We start from the raw sequence: 19018 nt of genomic DNA, 5'->3' as shown, positions 1-19018 counted from the left end.
AGCACGCAGGACCTGGGTAAGCTCTGCTCCTAAGGAGTAGCCCTCACTAGGTAGCATTCTCTGAGTTTAGGGACGAGTTAACCCTCTCCTGTCTCCTTCCTAGCAGCCACCAGGGAGAGTACCTGTGTGCACCATGCCTAAGGCTAAGCCCACCCAATCCAAGCAGGCCCCCTTTGCACTATTTTTTGCATGCTCCTCCTGCAGCTCCAAATTTTCCCAGGGTCAGGACGCCCCACTATGCTCCGTCTGTTCTACAGACGCGCAGCCTCCGCAGGACTCCGCGGCCGACGCTTCTGATACCGTAGACGCCACAGCGCCATATGCTGCAGGGCCCTGCGTCCCGCCCCCCCCCCGACTGGCTAGCGTCCCTGTCCCAGTCCGTAGATTCCCTCTCTGAGGCTTCTCGGACCATCGCGCAAGCTCTACGCCTGCTGCCGACGCTCGCCCAGATTCCCGCAGACCCGGCGCAATTGCCCCCGGAGCAGGTGAGCCCCGTTGCAGGGTCCTCCTCTGCTGCTCAGAAACGGACCCGCCGGGTCTCGTCCTCAGACTCTTCCCAGGTTTCACCTTCATCCCCAGGTCCAGACCGTCAGTCCTCCAGGGAGGCTTCTGACTGCTCCGAGGATGATTCCGATGCGGTACCCCTACAGGACTCAGAGCAGGCGGCCGATATTCGGCACATGGTAAATAGCCTGATAGAAGCAGTAAACCAGACCTTGAAGGTACAGGTGGACCCAGTCTCCTCCCAGAGCACCCAGGTCTCCTTTAAGCGGGTGAAGCGGGCCCAGAACACATTCAGCGGACATCCAGAATTCGCTGAGTTACTGCGCAGCCACAGGCAACAGCCGGACAGGGTATTTACCAGCGGTAAGTCCATCGATTTGCATTATCCCTTTCCTGAGGGTCTTCGAAAGGATTGGGCAGGTTCCCCTGTGGTTGACCCCCCAGTCTCCCGCCTGTCTTCTCACACAGTCCTTCCACTCACTAACGGTACGTCTCTCAAAGATCCTACGGACCGTACTATTGACAGGTTGGCCCGTTCCGCCTTCGAGGCAGCGGGCTCATCCCTCTCTCCGGCCTTCGCCTCGGTTTGGGTGGCGAAGGCCCTGATGTCCTGGGCGGACACGCTACGCGGCGGTCTCCGCGCCATTCCTGCCAATCCGGACCTGGTTCCCATCGCCTCGCAGATTTCCCTCGCGGGTGAGTACTTGCTCAATGCAGCCCTGGCGTCTGCAAGTTGCGCGACCCAGGCCGCCAGCAACAATGTGGCCATCCGTCGAGCCCTTTGGCTCCGCTCCTGGAACGCGGATGCGGCCTCTAAGAAGTCACTAACTTCCCTGCCCTTCCTAGGGGAGCGTCTCTTCGGAGATAGGCTGGACCAGCTGATCTCCGATGCAACGGGAGGAAAGAGTACATCTCTCCCCCAATTGCGCCCCAAGCGCTTCCAGAATCGGCGCTCCACCGCTCGTTTCCGGTCCTTTCGCAGCTTCAGCTCCAATCCCCAGCCGCGGAAAAGCCGCTCTCCTCCGAGAGACAGGAAGACCCCGTCATTCAAGACCAATCCCGCCTGGCGTTCACGCCCCCGCCAGTCCACGAGATCCTCTTCTGGTTACCGCCGTCGTTCCTCCAAGTGACTCGCGGTCGGCGCGCAACAGCGCCAGACTTGTGGGAGGGCGCCTGTCTCGTTTTCAGCATGTGTGGATCCCCCTGACCGCCGATGCCTGGGTCAGAGAGATCATCACATCAGGCTACAAAATAGAATTCGAGGCAAAGCCACCGAGACGTTTTTTCCTATCTCGCCCTCCCGAGTCTACCGCGCGGGCTCGCGCGTTCTTTCACTCCATAGACTCCCTCCTCCGAACGGGAGTCGTGGTACCAGTCCCTCCCGCAGAGCGTTTCAAGGGGTTCTATTCCAACCTTTTCGTGGTCCCCAAAAAGGACGGCTCTGTCCGTCCCGTCCTCGACCTAAAGCTTCTGAACAGGTCGGTGAGACCTCGGCCGTTTCGAATGGAGTCACTCCGGTCCGTCATCGCGTCCATGGAGGTAGGCGAATTCCTGGCATCGCTGGATATTCAAGACGCCTATCTTCACGTCCCGATAGCCACCTCTCACCAACAGTTCCTCCGTTTTGCGATAGCGGAAGATCACTTCCAGTTCACAGCTCTTCCCTTCGGCCTCGCATCCGCACCCAGGGTCTTTACGAAGATCATGGCTGCTGCCATGTCCGTCCTGCATGCCAGGGGTGTCATGGTCATCCCGTACTTGGACGATATGTTGATAAAGGGCTCTTCTTTCGAGGACTGTCATCTTGGGGTTCAGGTCACGATCGACACCCTTTCACGGTTAGGGTGGCTGATAAATCGGAAGAAGTCCTCTCTGATCCCGGCCCGTCGGATCACCTTTTTAGGCATGGTATTCGATACCATCCAAGGGCGAGTTTTCCTCACACAGGAGAAGATCTCCTCCCTACAACGAGGACTCCGCGCTCTTCGGCGTCAGCGCCAAGTGTCCATCAGGTTCGGCATGCGAGTCCTCGGTCGTATGGTGGCGGCGATGGAAGCGGTACCCTTTGCACAGTTCCATCTCCGGCCACTCCAGCTGGCCTTGCTGAAGAAGTGGGACAGATCTCCCTTTTCTCTGGACCGCAGGTTTCATCTTTCGCCGGAGACCCGCAACTCCCTCCGTTGGTGGCTCAATCAGCGCAACCTCGCATCAGGGAGGTCTTTCCTCCCGCTCCACTGGAAGATAGTGACCACCGACGCCAGTCTCCAGGGCTGGGGAGCAGTGTTTCGACATCACACAGCGCAGGGCCGATGGTCACCGAGAGAGAGTTGTCTCCAGATCAACATTTTGGAGATAAGAGCCATCCGGCTAGCCTTGCAGCAGTTTCGGCACCTAGTACAGGGTTGCCCGGTCAGGATCCAGTCGGACAATGCGACGGCGGTGGCGTACATCAACCACCAAGGCGGCACAAGAAGTGTCGGGGCGATGCGAGAAGTCAAGAAGATATTGCACTGGGCCGAGTGTCATCACTCCCTGATCTCAGCGGTACACATCCCAGGCGTGGACAATTGGGCGGCGGACTTCCTCAGCAGGGAAGGCCTCGCCTCCGGAGAATGGTCCCTCAACCGGGAAGTCTTCAACCAGATCTGCGACAGATGGGGAGTTCCGGACGTGGACCTAATGGCCTCCCGGTTCAACCGTCAAGTTCCGCACTTTGTAGCGCGGTGCCGCGACCGCTTGGCTTTAGGAGTCGACGCCCTCACCCTGTCATGGAGCCAGTTCAGTCTCCCGTACATCTTCCCTCCGCTCCCTCTAATTCCGAGGGTCCTCAAGAAGATCAAGGCGGAAGGGATACCGGTCATCCTAGTGGCTCCGGACTGGCCCAGGCGAGCATGGTTCGCGGAACTAACTCAGCTCCTCGCAGACGCTCCGTGGCGCCTTCCAGACCGTCCAGATCTCCTGCAGCAGGGGCCTCTCTTCCATCAGAACTCACAGGTCCTAAATTTGACGGCCTGGCCATTGAATCCTGGGTTCTAGCTAAGGCTGGTTTTTCCTCAAGAGTGATTCAGACAATGATTAGGGCCAGGAAGCCATCTTCATCAAAGATTTACCACCGCACGTGGAAGGTTTTCTTCAGGTGGTGTGAAGAGCAGAATATTTCTTCTCCTCTCGCCTTCTCCCTTCCTTCCCTGTTGGCATTCTTGCAGTCAGGCCTAGATGCGGGTCTCTCGCTCGCAACACTAAAGGGCCAGATATCGGCGTTATCAATCCTGTTTCAGAAGCCACTGGCCGCTCGTTCACAGGTTAAGACCTTCATCCAGGGAGTAGCCCACCTGGCACCGCCGTACCGTCGGCCTCTAGAACCGTGGGACCTTAATCTAGTCCTAGGGTCACTTCAGGGCTCCCCATTCGAGCCCTTGCGAGAATCTTCCCTGTCTCACCTGTCTTGGAAGGTGGTGTTTCTTGTTGCCATCACTTCTATTCGCAGGACGTCAGAGCTGGCAGCTCTCTCTTGTCGTTCCCCCTTTTTGATTTTTCACCAGGACAAAGCGGTTCTCCGGCCAGATCCCGCTTTTCTCCCAAAGGTGGTCTCCCCGTTCCATCTTAACGAGGAAATCATCCTTCCATCCTTCTGTCCTGGCCCCTCTCACAGCTTGGAGAGGTCCTTGCACACCCTGGACCTAGTGCGTGCACTTAGAATTTATGTCTCCAGGACCGCGCCGTTCCGTAAGTCAGATGGTCTGTTTGTTCTCCCTTCTGGTCCCAAGAAGGGTGAATCGGCATCCAAGGCCACAATGCCAGATGGATCCGTTCCGCCATATCAGAGGCCTACCGGATTCGGGACAAGTCTCCGCCGCGGGGGGTAAAGGCGCACTCTACCCGCGCAGTGGGCGCCTCTTGGGCGATTAGGCATCAGGCGTCGGCCGACCAGGTCTGCAAGGCCGCCACCTGGTCTAGCCTGCACACCTTTACTAGGTTCTACCACGTTCACACCCAAGCATCGGCAGATGCTATTTTTGGGAGAAAGGTCTTGCAGGCAGCAGTTGCGCACCTGTAATAGGGTGGCAGCATTCAATTATAGTGCAAGCCCGCCGAGGGAGGTTGTTGTTGTCTGCCTCTGCGGGTTTTTCGGTATTCCCACCCAGGGACTGCTTTTGGACGTCCCATGGTCCTGTGTCCCCCAATGAAACGATAGAGAAAGTAGGATTTTTGTGTACTCACCGTAAAATCTCTTTCTCTGAGTCTTCATTGGGGGACACAGCACCCACCCTGCTTGGTTTTTTGGTTGATTCAATTGCATTTGCCTGCTATTTTTTCAGTGGTCTTATGTTCATAGACCTCTTGTTTGCACGGCTGCATTGTTTTAGTTACAACTTGTGTTTATGTATGGTGATTCTGGTACTCCTCCTACTGCTTGTGCACCAACTGATCTGAGCCCGCCTCCGGCTCGGGGTGTATGCTGCTAGGGAGGAGCTAACTTTTTTATGTTTACTTAGTGTCAGCCTCCTAGTGACAGCAGCATAACCCATGGTCCTGTGTCCCCCAATGAAGACTCAGAGAAAGAGATTTTACGGTGAGTACACAAAAATCCTACTTTTTTTCACTTTCCTCTTCACAGCCAGAAACTAAAGACGAGTTCTTGATCAGCGAAATATTTGGGGAATATCATGATTATGAGTTAAGATGTGAAGACTGAAAAGAGACAGGAGGCCTGGAATGATTTAGCCAGGGGCTACGCGTGACATCACAGCTAATGATTTTAACCAGTGTTGTGTATTTTGGACGTGATCCATTTTTTGGGGGGTTTTTTTTTACTTGACTTTTTGCGGTTTTGATGAATAAGAAACGTTGAAGCCGTAATGTACAGAAAACAAAAAACACCCAAACAGTAAATAACAAAAAAGCGCAAACAGTCATCAGTATTAGAATCAGAAAAAAAGGCACAAAGACAACAATGAATTGGGTTCTGTGGGGTCGGAGACATTTTCTGCTCCTTGGTGGCGATTTCTTGAAGACTTCTCAGGTTGCCTGTGACGAGGCCTCTGTTCTTGTTTGAGGCTGAAGGCTTAAATTTTATATCCATTTGTAAATTTATTTATATACTGTTTTATAGATGATATTTTTCGTTGTTTGGTTGTTTGTTTGGTTTTTACGAACCACACAAAAGCAGACGGCAGCAATTTTATTTGAGATTCCTGTAGTGATGTGAGGTGTAAAGTGTCCCGCAAATCCTTCCCGAATCCAAAGCAGGTCTGAGGAAGGCAATATTCCTGGTATCGGGGATTCAAAGGGGTCACCAAAAAATGGGATATGTTCACCCTACCACCTGTTTCATATTATGTACAGATCTATTTTATTAACGCCTTCACAACATCCACTGTCAATCAGTGACGGCTGCTGCTGTGCACATACATTACCGATCTTGAGTTACTTCCTGTATTATACTCCAGAGCTGCATTCACTATTGCTGCTGTAGTCAGGATCAGTACTGTATGTACACACTGAGTTACCTCCTGTATTATACTCCAGAGCCGTGCTCACTATTCTGCTGGTGCAGTCACTGTGTACATACATTACTGATCCTGAGTTACCTCCTGTATTATACTCCAGAGCTGCGCTCATTATTCTGCTGGTGCAGTCACTGTGTACATACATTACTGATCCTGCGTTACCTCCTGTATTATACTCCAGAGCTGCATTCACTATTGCTGCTGTAGTCAGGATCAGTACTGTATGTACACACTGAGTTACCTCCTGTATTATACTCCAGAGCCGTGCTCACTATTCTGCTGGTGCAGTCACTGTGTACATACATTACTGATCCTGAGTTACCTCCTGTATTATACTCCAGAGCTGCAATCACTGTGTACATACATTCACACAATGAGCATGGCACACGCGTTCAGACCAACAGAGGTCTGACGAACAACGAAAAAACACCACAGACAAGGAAGGGGTAATAATAACACCAGTGGGCCTTGCCCTAGTGAGTGGGTATATGGTCACCTCCTAACCTCACCTCAACTGTCCCTGCTCTCCTAACCAGCCCTTATACAGTCTCTGCAACTGTCACCGAGCAGCACCCTGGGTCCCTGTGAATACCCTATAGATGCCCTGACTAGTGAGAGGCAGGTGAGGTTTACTAGACCTACCACTGCACTAAAGAGACAAAAGGGTAAGTAGACAAATAGTGGATAAATACCAACATGGAGAAGCTACAACTTCAGGAGAAGCCACAGCAGCTCTTTCCACCAAGGCGGCTTTTCTACAAATGGTTTGTATAGTCAGCAAAGCTTGCTGGCTACTTAAGCACAAGCTGGTGTGTCTACAAAGCAGCTACAGCTGACCTCAACTGCAGGAGAGCTGCAAACAGGCAAAGGAAACAAAGAAGGGAATTTTGTTTACTTACCGTAAATTCCTTTTCTTCTAGCTCCAATTGGGAGACCCAGACAATTGGGTGTATAGCTTCTGCCTCCGGAGGCCACACAAAGTATTACACTTAAAAGTGTAAAGCCCCTCCCCTTCTGCCTATACACCCCCCTGATCAGAGCACCAGGATAAGAAGATCCTCCACGTCCTGTGGTAGATCTTGGCGGACGTTGGTTTCCTGGCCTGTCTCATAGTGGCAATGACCTCTTGAGATAATCCTGAAGACGCTAGGATCCAGGACTCAATGGCCACACAGTCAGGCTCAGGGCCGCAGAATTCAGATGGAAAAACGGTCCTTGAGACAGCAAGTCTGGTCGGTCTGGTAGTGCCCACGGTTGGCCGACCGTGAGATGCCACAGATCCGGGTACCACGACCTCCTCGGCCAGTCTGGAGCGACGAGGATGGTGCGGCGGCAGTCGGACCTGATCTTGCGTAACACTCTGGGCAGCAGTGCCAGAGGAGGAAACACATAAGGGAGCCGGAACTGCGACCAATCCTGAACTATGCTTGCCTTCCAGCCACGGCTGGAACGCCTTTAGGGCAAGATACACTGCCCTTATCTCCAGAACATTGATCTGAAGGGAGGACTCTGTCGGAGTCCAGGTTCCCTGAGCCCTGTGGTGGAGAAAGACCGCTCCCCACCCTGACAGACTCGCGTCCGTCGTGACCACAGCCCATGATGGGGGAAGGAAGGATTTCCCCTTCGACAGAGAAGTGGGAAGAAGCCACCACTGAAGAGAAGCTTTGGCTGCCCGAGAAAGGGAGACGTTCCTGTCGAGGGACGTCGACTTCCTGTCCCATTTGCGGAGAATGTCCCATTGTAGTGGACGCAGATGAAACTGCGCAAAAGGGACTGCCTCCATTGCTGCTACCATCTTCCCTAGGAAGTGCATGAGGCGCCGCAAGGGGTGCGACTGGCCTTGAAGGAGAGATTGCACCCCTGTCTGTAGTGAACGCTGTTTGTCCAGCGGAAGCTTCACTATCGCTGGCAGAGTATGAAACTCCATGCCAAGATATGTCAGTGATTGGGCCGGTGTCAGATTTGACTTTGGAAAATTGATGATCCACCCGAAACTCTGGAGAGTCTCTATAGCAATGTTCAGGCTGTGTTGGCATGCCACTCGAGAGGGTGCCTTGACCAGCAGATCGTCTAAGTAAGGGATCACCGAGTGTCCCTGAGAGTGCAGGACTGCTACCACTGCTGCCATGACCTTGGTGAAGACCCGTGGGGCTGTCGCCAAGCCGAAAGGCAGTGCCACGAACTGCAGGTGTTCGTCCCCTATGGCGAAACGCAGGAAGCGCTGATGCTCTGCAGCAATCGGTACGTGGAGATAAGCATCTTTGATGTTGATTGATGCTAGGAAATCTCCTTGGGACATTGAGGCGATGACGGAGCGGAGCGATTCCATCCGGAACCGCCTGGTTTTTACATGTTTGTTGAGCAGTTTTAGGTCCAGAACAGGACGGAAGGATCCGTCCTTTTTCGGCACCACGAACAAGTTGGAGTAAAAACAGTGACCCTGTTGCTGAAAAGGAACCGGGACCACCACTCCTTCTGCCTTCAGAGTGCTCACCGCCTGCAGAAGAGCATCGGCTCGCTCGGGGGGCGGAGATGTTCTGAAGAATCGAGTCGGAGGACGAGAGTTGAACTCTATCCTGTAACCGTGAGACAGAATGTCTCTCACCCAACGGTCTTTTACCTGTGGCAGCCAGGCGTCGCAAAAGCGGGAGAGCCTGCCACCGACCGAGGATGCGGTGTGAGGAGGCCGAAAGTCATGAGGAGGCCGCTTTGGGAGCGGTTCCTCCGGCGGTCTTTTTAGGACGTGACTTAGACCGCCATGAATCGGAGTTCCTCTGATCCTTCTGAGGCCTTTTGGACGAGGTGAATTGAGACCTGCCCGCGCCCCGAAAGGACCGAAACCTCGATTTTTAATGATTTCATCCAATCGCTCACCAAACAGACGGTCGCCAGAAAATGGCAAACCGGTTAAGAACTTTTTGGAAGCAGAGTCTACCTTCCATTCACGTAGCCACATGGCCCTGCGAACTGCCACTGAATTGGCGGATGCTACCGCCGTACGGCTCGCAGAGTCCAGGACAGCATTAATGGCGTAGGACGCAAACGCCGACGCCTGAGAGGTTAAGGACACCACTTGCGGAGCAGACGTACGTGTGACTGCATTAATCTGCGCCTGACAAGCTGAGATAGCTTGGAGTGCCCATACAGCTGCGAATGCTGGAGCAAAAGACGCGCCGATAGCTTCATAGATGGATTTCAACCAGAGCTCCATCTGTCTGTCAGTGGCATCTTTGAGTGAAGCCCCATCTTCCACTGCAACTATGGATCTAGCCGCCAGTCTGGAGACTGGAGGATCCACCTTGGGACACTGAGCCCAGCCCTTGACAACGTCAGGGGGGAAGGGATAACGTGTATCCTTAAGGCGCTTGGAAAAACGCTTATCTGGACAAGCTCGGTGTTTCTGGACTGCCTCTCTGAAGTCAGAGTGGTCCAGAAACGTACTCCATGTACGCTTGGGAAACCTGAAACGGAATTTCTCCTGCTGAGAAGCTGACTCCTCAATTGTAGGAGCTGGGGGAGAGATATCCAACACCTGATTGATGGTCGCTATAAGGTCATTTACTATGGCGTCACCTTCAGGTGTATCTAGGTTGAGAGCAGCCTCAGGATCAGAATCCTGATCTGCCACCTCCGCTTCATCATCCAGAGAGTCCACCTGCTGAGACCCCGAACAGTGTGATGAAGTTGAGGGAATTCCCCAGCGACCCCGCTTAAGCGGCCTGGGACTGCGGTCCGTGTCAGAGACCTCACCCTGGGAACTATGGGTCACCCCAGGAGCACTTTGCTGCTCCAACTGAGGGGGGCCTGGGGTCAATGATTCAACAGTGCCCGTGGCCTGAGTCACCGGTCTGGACTGTAAGGCTTCTAGCATCTTAGCAGACCATTTATCCATACTCTCAGACAGTTTGTCAGCAAACACTGCAAACTCCGTCCCTGTCACCTGGACAGTGGTAGCAGGTGGTTCCACCTGGGCCACCAGTAGCAGAGGCTCCGGCTGAGTAAGTGCCACAGGGGCCGAGCATTGCACACAATGAGGATCGGTGGAACCTGCCGGTAGTATAGCCGCACATGAGGTACAGGTTGCAAAGTAAGCCTGTGCTTTGGCACCCTTTCTTTTTGCGGACGACATGCTGTTGTCTCCTCTGAGTACAATCCAGGATGGTATATAGCCAAAAATCAACAGTGCGAAAGTACAGAGTAAATATATAGCATATATATATATATATATATATATATATATATATATATATATATATATATATATATATATATATATATATATATATATATATATATATATATATATATATATGTACACTCCGGCACTCAGTGGGGCCAGCACCTCAGGTGCTGCTTACCGACCGCTCAAAGCGGTTGTGTGATCACCAGCTTCCCTGCCTGGGCCTTCCAGAGCCGTTGTCTCTCCTCTCCAGCGTCAGAAGTGCTGACAGGAATGGCTGCCGGCGTTCTGTGGGGAGGAGGGGGCCGTGGGCGTGCCCTAGAAAGTGCGGGAATCTGATGCCCCACTGTGCTGAGTGAGGGTGGAGGAGGATACAAAGTATGCTCCAGCCCTCAGCGCTGACGTCCTGTGCAGCGTCCCGCCCTTCCCCTGACTGGCAGGCCTGGGGGCGGGGATATGCGATACTAGGCCGCAAAAGCCGGGGACTAAAGTTATAAGCGCGGCCGGCAAATAAGCGCGGCCGGCGCGGTAGTCCCCGGCGCACTAACACACCCAGCAGTGCTGCAGTGTGTATGGCACAAGCGCTCCATGCGCGGTCCCCCAGGGGGACACAGAGTACCTCACAGTAGCAGGGCCTTGTCCCTGACGATACCCGGCTCCTGTCCAGCAGATTCCCCAGGGGCTGCGGAGGGAGCACGGTCCCAGTGCCTGGAGACCGATTAGGATCCCACTTCACCCAGAGCCCATTAAGGGATGGGGAAGGAAAACAGCATGTGGCTCCTGCCTATGTACCCGCAATGGGTACCTCAACCTTAACAGCACCGCCTACCAGAGTGGGGTGAGAAGGGAGCATGCTGGGGGCCCTGTTATGGGCCCTCTTTTCTTCCATCCGATATAATCAGCAGCTGCTGCTGACTAAGCTGTGGAGCTATGCGTGCATGTCTGCCTCCTTCGCACAAAGCATAAAAACTGAGGAGCCCGTGAGGCACGGGGGTGTATAGGCAGAAGGGGAGGGGCTTTACACTTTTAAGTGTAATACTTTGTGTGGCCTCCGGAGGCAGAAGCTATACACCCAATTGTCTGGGTCTCCCAGACAATTGTCTGGGTCTCCCAATGGAGCGACAAAGAAATTACATTTAAAGAAAGCGCCTTAGAGATAAGGGGCGCCAGACCTCAAGCAGCCACTAGTCTCCAAAAACAGGGAGACAATCATGACAGTACCTCCTTCATGAGAGGCCTCTGGACTGTCATGACCAGTCACATTGTCCACCTCCAATGTGAACAGGTCCTTCCAGTTACCAGTAGGACGCAACACACATGTCCGGAGCAAGGACCTGTGGCCTACGTCATGGGTTTTAAATGCTGGGGGAAGCTTCAGCTGTACGGCCATAGGGTTAAGAATGTCAGTCACCCTAACGGAACTGACAAACCTTGAGTCTAAAGCCCCAGACACACAGTTCCACTTGCTGCTCTTGGTGGACACCCACACGCAGTCATTCTTACACAGGTCTGGACCTGGCCAACAGGGTCTTAGAGGGTCTGCAACAGCGGTGGAAATGCCACAGCCTGAGCCATAACCACACAGGAAGAAAGGTATGGTTAACTACAATGTCACACAACACGCATGTTCAGACCAACCAAGATCTGACACACAACGAAAAAACACACCTAAACAACACCACAGACAGGAGGGGGACACAACACCGGTAGGCCCTGGCACGTGTGTGTCTGAGAGGGTAGATGGTCACCTCCTAACCTCACTTGAGCTGTCCCTAGTCTCCTAACCAGTCCCTATAGTGTCTCTGCAGCACCCTGGGTCCCTGCAAACACTCCATAGATGCCCTGACTAGTGAGAGGCAGGTGAGGTTTACTAGACCCACCACTGCATTACAGAGACAAAAAAACGGGATAAACAACCAAAATGGAGAGGCTACAAACTTCAGGAGACTCCACAGCAGCTCCTTCCACCAAGGCAGCTTTTCTACAAAATGATTTGTATAGTCAGCAAAGCTTGCTGGGAGACCTGACTACTTAAACACAAGTGGGTGTGACTACCGAGCAGGTGCAGCTGACCCCAACTGCAGGAGATCTGCCATTAACTTTTTCAGTGGTAAAGGAAACAAAATTACATAATTACATAATTACATTTAAATGCAGGGCCTTAGAGATAACTGAAGCTTCTTATCAAGCTGCCACTAGTCTCCAACAACAAGGAGACGATCATGACACATATATTGCATTACTGATAGATATATATATAGATAATTTAATTTATTTATTTATATTACACACACACACACACACACACTGCAGGGTGTATCGAGGCTGTGTTCCGCACTGTAACATTACACAGATACATCAGATTCCACATCGCCAGCTCTTTTCTCCAGTAATACATATTCTGTGGCAGGGCAGGTGTACGGCTCAGGTGTACAGCACAGCCCCTGCGCACGTTTCTGTGGAGCTATATATATATATATATATTAATGCTTGGCCTCATGCACCATGTAACACAGCTACAACATCAAACACGATCTGTGCAGAGAAGATAACAGGCCGCCCCTGCAGCCCACCGGACCACAGCAGCACAGGTGCGCTGCAGACACCACCAGACAACATTGGCACAGGTACATTCCAACTACCGCCAGACAGAGGCACAGGTGCACTCCAGCCACCACCACACAAAGGCAGAGGTATGCTCCTCCTGGCTCTAGAAACCACCGGACAGCAGAGGCACAAGTGTGCTCCAGCCACCGCCGCACAGCAGAGGCACAGGTGCGCTCCCCCTGGCTCCAGACATCACCGCACAGGTGCACTACAGACACTGCCGGACAGTGGCACAGGTGCACTACAAACACAGTAGACCACTGGACAGAGGCACACCGCCAGACAACAGCAGCACAGGTACACTCCAGCCACCACCAGACAACAGCGGCACAGGTACACTCCAGCCACCACCAGACAACAGCAGCACAGGTACACTCCAGCCACCAGCGGCACAGGTGCACTCCAACTACCGCCAGACAGAGGCACAGGTGTGCTTCAGAAACAACCAGATAGCAGAGGCACAGGTGCGCTCCAGCCACCGCCGCACAGCAGAGGCACAGGTGCGCTCCAGCCACCGCCACACAACAGAGGCACCGCCGCGCAGCAGAGGCACAGGTGCGCTCCAGCCACCGCCACATAGCAGAGGCACAGGTGCGCTCCCCAGGAGCTAAATAGATGCAGATAGAAGGAAACTGAGGGGCGGAGGGTTCAGGCAATAAATATTTTAAATTCAGTTTATTGGCACTTGGCGTTTCAGGGACGGTCGCTCCCGTTCCTAAAGTGCAGGCATGGATTGACAGATGCTGCCATGACCCGCGTGCACGGAGCACCCACATTTACATATGGATCAAAGAATTTTCTACAAAAAAGTCAAAACTAAACTTTGGATTCAGTTTTGGGGCGCCAGCCTCCCTCCGATCCGCGCGTACTCCCTTCTGGTACCTCATACATGCTGGATGGCAAGGAGGGACCAGCCCACCATCTCAGTTGCGCCCGTCCGTGCCGGAATTTTTGCCTTTTCCACTTTAGTGGCGTCACGTTGCGCCGCTCCTCGTCGTCGGGTGCAGGTAAAGGCTAGAAATCATTGGCTGAAAACACGAAGAGGGGTTTGATCTGTTTATAAAAAAAATAAGCGCTCCCCAAACAATTTTTTTGTCCAAACATCCCCCCAGAGTCTGTGAGCGAGAACTCGGGGGGGTGGTCACTCTGGCATAGAAAGGGTTAATCTGAAATCTCAGAACTGTACAAAACAAAGAAACTTAAAAAGGAACAATCTGTGTGTACACGACCCCCCCTCGTCACTACCTCTGGTTACAGGGGCTCCACTCACATCTGCAGCGAGAGATTATCGGGGGCGATGCCATTGTGGCTGCACGATGAGCCGACACACTGTAACAAAGCCCAGCTGTGGAAGGTATAGTGTTAGAAATTTCTGCCTCTGTCCACGTCCTGTAGAAACCAAACATCCGGCCGACACCGCGCAGAATATTCCCATCTACTGACAGCAAGCTGTCGGCGCAGAATATTTTCATCTACTGACAGCAAGCAGACATGTTGAGAAACGAGTGCTTTACTGTACAGCGATACATCCCATTAACTAACGCTGCTCTGGGACTGTAAAGTGCCACCGAATGCAGAATACTGCGCACCAGCGCCTGGTGCAGAAGAGCGAGTCCGGTCCACATGGTAAACTCCGCAGCCGCTAGGAGACTTTCCTCTTCTTGGCGTCCTGGTTACGGTCGAAACGCGCGTTGATATCGTGATAGTCCTGGTCTCTGGAGTAGCTGTGTGCTCCGCTGTGGGCGCTCGGGGGCGGCCGGTCTCTATAGGCGGGATGTGCTGGCCGCTTGAGTCCAGCTCCGGAGGATGAGAAGTGGGTCTGGGGGCGGCTGTGTGGATATGCTGTACCTGAAGAACTGACATCTCTGGACTCTCCTTCCCGCCGTCGCGCTAGTCGGGGATCCTCCAACTTCCCTCTTCTAAAAGAAGGTGTGACCTGAGCCACTGCGCGGTTCTGCAACGGTCTAATGTCCACGGCTGGATGTGCCACGAGCCGCTTCTGGGGGATTGGGACCACCGGTTTTGGAGGTAGGATGTGCTCTCTGGATGGAGAGTCTACGGGAGGCATTTGGGAGGGACTGCCGGACCGTTCCACTGATGATAACCCGCTCACCTGGGCGGCGCAGGTTCTGGGTACCACGAGCTTTAGTTTCAAAATCCGGTTAACATCTTTTTGGTAGAACTCCTCCTTCGTCCTGAAGAGCGCCCCTCGCCTCTTGGCGTCCTGAATCAAGTGGTTCCAATCGTTGTTCTCCTGCAAGACGACATGAGCAGCCGTCAAACCGCAGAACGATACACGCATAGACCTGTCAATCATAACGAGCAGGGCGGGGACATCTCTGCCAGCTCAGCACCTACAGCGGGTACGGAAAGTATTCACACCCTTTACATTTTTCCCTCTTTGTTTCATTGCAGCCATTTGGTATTTTTTTCTCATTAATGTACACTCTGCGCCCCATCCCCCATCTTTATAGAAAAAAAACAACAACCCAGAAATGTAGAAATTTTTGCAAGTTTATTAAACTTGAAAAAGAGAAATCTCACATGGTTATAAGTATTCAGCCCCTTTGCTCAGTATATCACATGGTCATAAGTATTTAGCACCTTTGCTCAGTATATCACATGGTCATAAGTATTCAGCCCCTTTGCCCAGTATTCAGTAGAGGCACCCTCCCTTTTGAGCTAGTACAGCCATGAGTCTTCTTGGGATCCTGGATTTGGGGATCCTCGGCCATTCTTCCTTGCAGATCCTCTCCAGTTCCGTCAGGTTGGATGGTGAACGTTGGTGGACGCCATTTTCAAGTCTCTCCAGAGATGCTCAATTGGGCTTAGGTAAGGGCTCTGGCTGGGCAAGTCACGAATGGTCACAGTTGTTCTGAAGCCGCCCCTTTGTTATTTTAGCTGTGTTCTTAGGGTCATTGTCTTGTTGGAAGGTGAACCTTCGGCCAAGTCTGAGGTCCAGAGAGCTCTGGGAGAGGTTTTCTTCCAGGATATCTCTGTACTTGGCCGCATTCATCTTTCCTTCAATTGCAGCTAGTCGTCCTGTCCCTGCCCCCGTAGCATGATGCTGCTACCACCATGCTTCACTGTGGGGATTGTACTGGGCAGGTGATGAGCAGTGCCTAGTTTTCTCCACACATACCGCTTAGAACTTTCTAGTGATAATTCTATCTTCGTCTCATCAGACCAGAGAATCTTATTTCTCATCATCTGGGAGTCCTTCATGTGTTGTTTTTTTTTTTTTGCAATCTCTATGCGGCTTTCATATGTCTTGCACTGAGGAGAGGCTTCCATCGGTCCACTCTGCCATACAGACTCGACTGGTGGAGGGCTGCAGCGATAGGTGACTTTGTGTAACTTTCTCCCATCTCCCTACTGCATCTCTGGAGCTCAGCCGCAGTGATCTTGGGGATCTTCTTTACCTCTCTCACCAAGGCTCTTCTTCCACGATTGCTCAGTTTGGCTGGACGGCCAGGTCTAGGAAGAGTTCTGGTGGCCCCAAACTTCTTCCATGTAAGGATTATGGAGGCCACTGTGCTCTTAGGAACCTTCAGCACTGCAGAAATTCTTTGGTAACCTTGGCCAGATCTGTGCCTTGCCACAATTCTGTCTCTGAGCTCACATGGGACTCACATATGAGTGTCTGAGCAAAGGGGCTGAATACTTATGACCATGGGATATTTCAGTTTTTCCTGTTTAATAAATTTGCAAAAATGTCTACATTTCTGTTTTCTGACAAGATGGGGGATGGGGGCAGAGTGCACATTAATGAGAAAAAAAAAAATGAACTTTTTCTGCATTTACCAAATGGCTGTAATAAAAGAAAGTGAAAAATTTAAAGGGGTCTGAATACTTTCCATACCCACTGTAACTAGGTGCTCTATTGCTCTCAGTTACCATCCTCCTATGGGATGAGTGATGGGACATACTGAAACCTCCCAGATATCACTCACCATTAGGGTCCGTAGGTTCCCCAGGATGAAGAGACTAAACCGAGCCCTCGTGATGGTCACGTTTAGCCTTTGCCGACTGGCCAGGAAGCTAAACGCAAGGCAAGAAGTCAGTGCATGAATGGTAAAACCACAGAACACCCTCAAAATAAGCCCATGGGGTCTGTACAGGGGGGTTCACAGCACTCACCCGATACCCCCTTGGCCGTAGTTTGCCCGCACACACGTCACGATTATACAGTCCTTCTGCCGCCCCTGGAATCCATCAACCGTATCCACTTCACTGGGCCTGGAAATCACATGAGGGGATGAAACGTGCGTTGAGCGGGGTGGGCTCCGACATCATTGGGGGGGGGGTTCCCTCCCTGCCTCCAATAAATACAGGTTACTCCTCACCTGGAATCTTTCCCAAATTCCTTCTGGAGCTGGTTGATGAGCAGCATCTTCTGGGCGCGGTACGGGGTGATGATCCCGATATTGCGGAAGGAAAACTCCCTCTTGCTCTTGATCAGCTTCACCAGCGCCACCACCATCTTGATCTCTTGTGGGTTGGCGAACGACCTGCAGAAGAAAACCCCCGCCAATGTCAGACGAGGAATTTAGTATGTGATCCATCTTGACCAATCAGAACCCTCCTGGTTCTGCAGGGTCTACAATCCCCCCCCCTCATACTAACGTTATATGAATGCACTATGTTTTTGAGTGTTTGTTACAGTGTATCAGTAACACGACCCCCCTGTACTATCTGTGTATCAGTCTGGGGGTCCCGGCTGTTCGGGCATTACTGCACCGGATGGCGTTCACCGTGTAATTCTGCCCTTACTCCTTCTCCTTCATTTCGTAGCCGTCTGCCACATCGAACACCATGTACGGCTGGAAGGGCCAATCGGAAGAACAGCGCACCTCCTCCGTTGCTCTGCAGAAACATCAGATATGGCGATCACGCGGTGGAAATCCGGCTTATTAGTAAAACTTATCAACTTTCTTCTGTTTCAGAAAGTTCATCCATTTTATTAATAACCCGACGTTGCGATGGGGGGGGTGCACTCACCGGTCCGTCTTCAGCGCGCGCTTGTAGAAATAACAGGATGGGAAGAGGCAGATGTCCGGGTGCATCCGGTACTGCACCGTCAGCTGCAGGACGAGGCCGCCGTGGCCCGAGCTCTCCAGCTGCCGACAGAGCCGCGCCATCAGGGACTGGCCGTAGCCCAAATCCTCGGCTTTCTGACAGGAATGGAGGAAATGAAATAGAAAAATGGAAGGAAAAAAAAAAAAAAAAAAAAAAAAGTCTCCTCCAGTCACATCTAAAGCTGCATCCAGAAATCTGCTGGTCTCCCATTACGAGGGAGCACTGCGTTGTGTGAGGTTAATAACTCCCATAGGGCGTTAGGGCACAGGTCTGATTTTTGATGCAGCTCTGTATGTGACTAGAGATGTAAAATACCGTATTTTTCGGTTTATAAGACGCACTCCAAATTTAGAGGAGGAAAATAGGAAAAAAATACATTTTTAAGTGTTGAAATGAGGGTATGTCTTATAATCCTAGTGTGTCTTATATTAGCTCACCAGGGAAATACGGTGGTGGAGCACCTCAGGAAGGTCTCCGGAGGCAGGGCGATGCTGCGGGCTCGGAGGAGGGGGTGTTGTGGCTCAGGAGGGTCTCTGGAGGCAGGGTTGGCGTGGCTCGGGAGGCTCTCCAGAGGCAGAGCGATGCTGTGGGCTCAGAGGAGGGGGATGCGCGGCTCAGGAGGGTCGGCAATACTGTGGGCTCGGGGGTGTCACAGTGGCAGTAGGCAGCACTGATCTGCCGGCGGGCTGCAAGGGTGTCACTGCAGTGTAGCGACTCGAGGGTCACAGGACGGGCTCTCGGTGCCAGGTGCCATTGACCTGACTGCGGGCTCCATTGAATCGCCTGCTGTTGATGCGATGGACTTTAAGAAAATGGCCGCAGAGGCGGCGCGCACAGATTGACGAAATGGACTTCAAGAAAATGGCCATGGAGTCCTATCTGCGCACGGCCATTTTCTCCAAGTCAATCTCATCAATCCGCGCACACACAGTGTCCACAGCCATTTTCTTGAAGTCCATTGCGTCAACTGCAGGTGATTCAATGGAGCCCGCAGTCAGGTCAATGGCACCTGCCGCCGAGACACCCAGTCCTGTGACCCTCCTGAACTGCTCCTCCGAGCCCTCAGCATCGCCGACCCTGCTCCACCACCACTGCCCCAGTAAGCCATATCTGGATTGTAAGATGCACCCACATTTTA

The 19018-nt window shown here is 52.5% G+C and overlaps 2 protein-coding genes across 2 annotated transcripts in view; one reads left to right on the top strand and one right to left on the bottom strand.

Annotated features, from left to right (window-relative positions):
• Positions 1-19018, top strand: part of TTF1 (transcription termination factor 1) — a 98730-nt gene that overhangs the window by 34800 nt on the left and 44912 nt on the right.
• The window catches only part of SETX (senataxin), a 54307-nt gene continuing 48749 nt past the window's right edge, over positions 13461-19018 (bottom strand). The window contains exons 20-25 of the mRNA XM_075324389.1: positions 17803-17975; positions 17575-17667; positions 17148-17312; positions 16942-17040; positions 16755-16842; positions 13461-15055 (exon numbers count right to left, since the gene is read on the bottom strand). Of these exons, the coding sequence (XP_075180504.1) occupies positions 14444-15055; positions 16755-16842; positions 16942-17040; positions 17148-17312; positions 17575-17667; positions 17803-17975 (1230 nt within the window). The 3' untranslated portion in view covers positions 13461-14443. The remainder of the gene's footprint in view (positions 15056-16754; positions 16843-16941; positions 17041-17147; positions 17313-17574; positions 17668-17802; positions 17976-19018) is intronic.

The sequence above is a fragment of the Anomaloglossus baeobatrachus genome, chromosome 9 (genome assembly GCF_048569485.1).
Source record: "Anomaloglossus baeobatrachus isolate aAnoBae1 chromosome 9, aAnoBae1.hap1, whole genome shotgun sequence".
NCBI classification, from domain to species: Eukaryota; Metazoa; Chordata; class Amphibia; order Anura; family Aromobatidae; genus Anomaloglossus; species Anomaloglossus baeobatrachus.
Note: the sequence above shows the minus strand (reverse complement) of the source record. Positions and strands in the feature narration are given on the sequence as shown.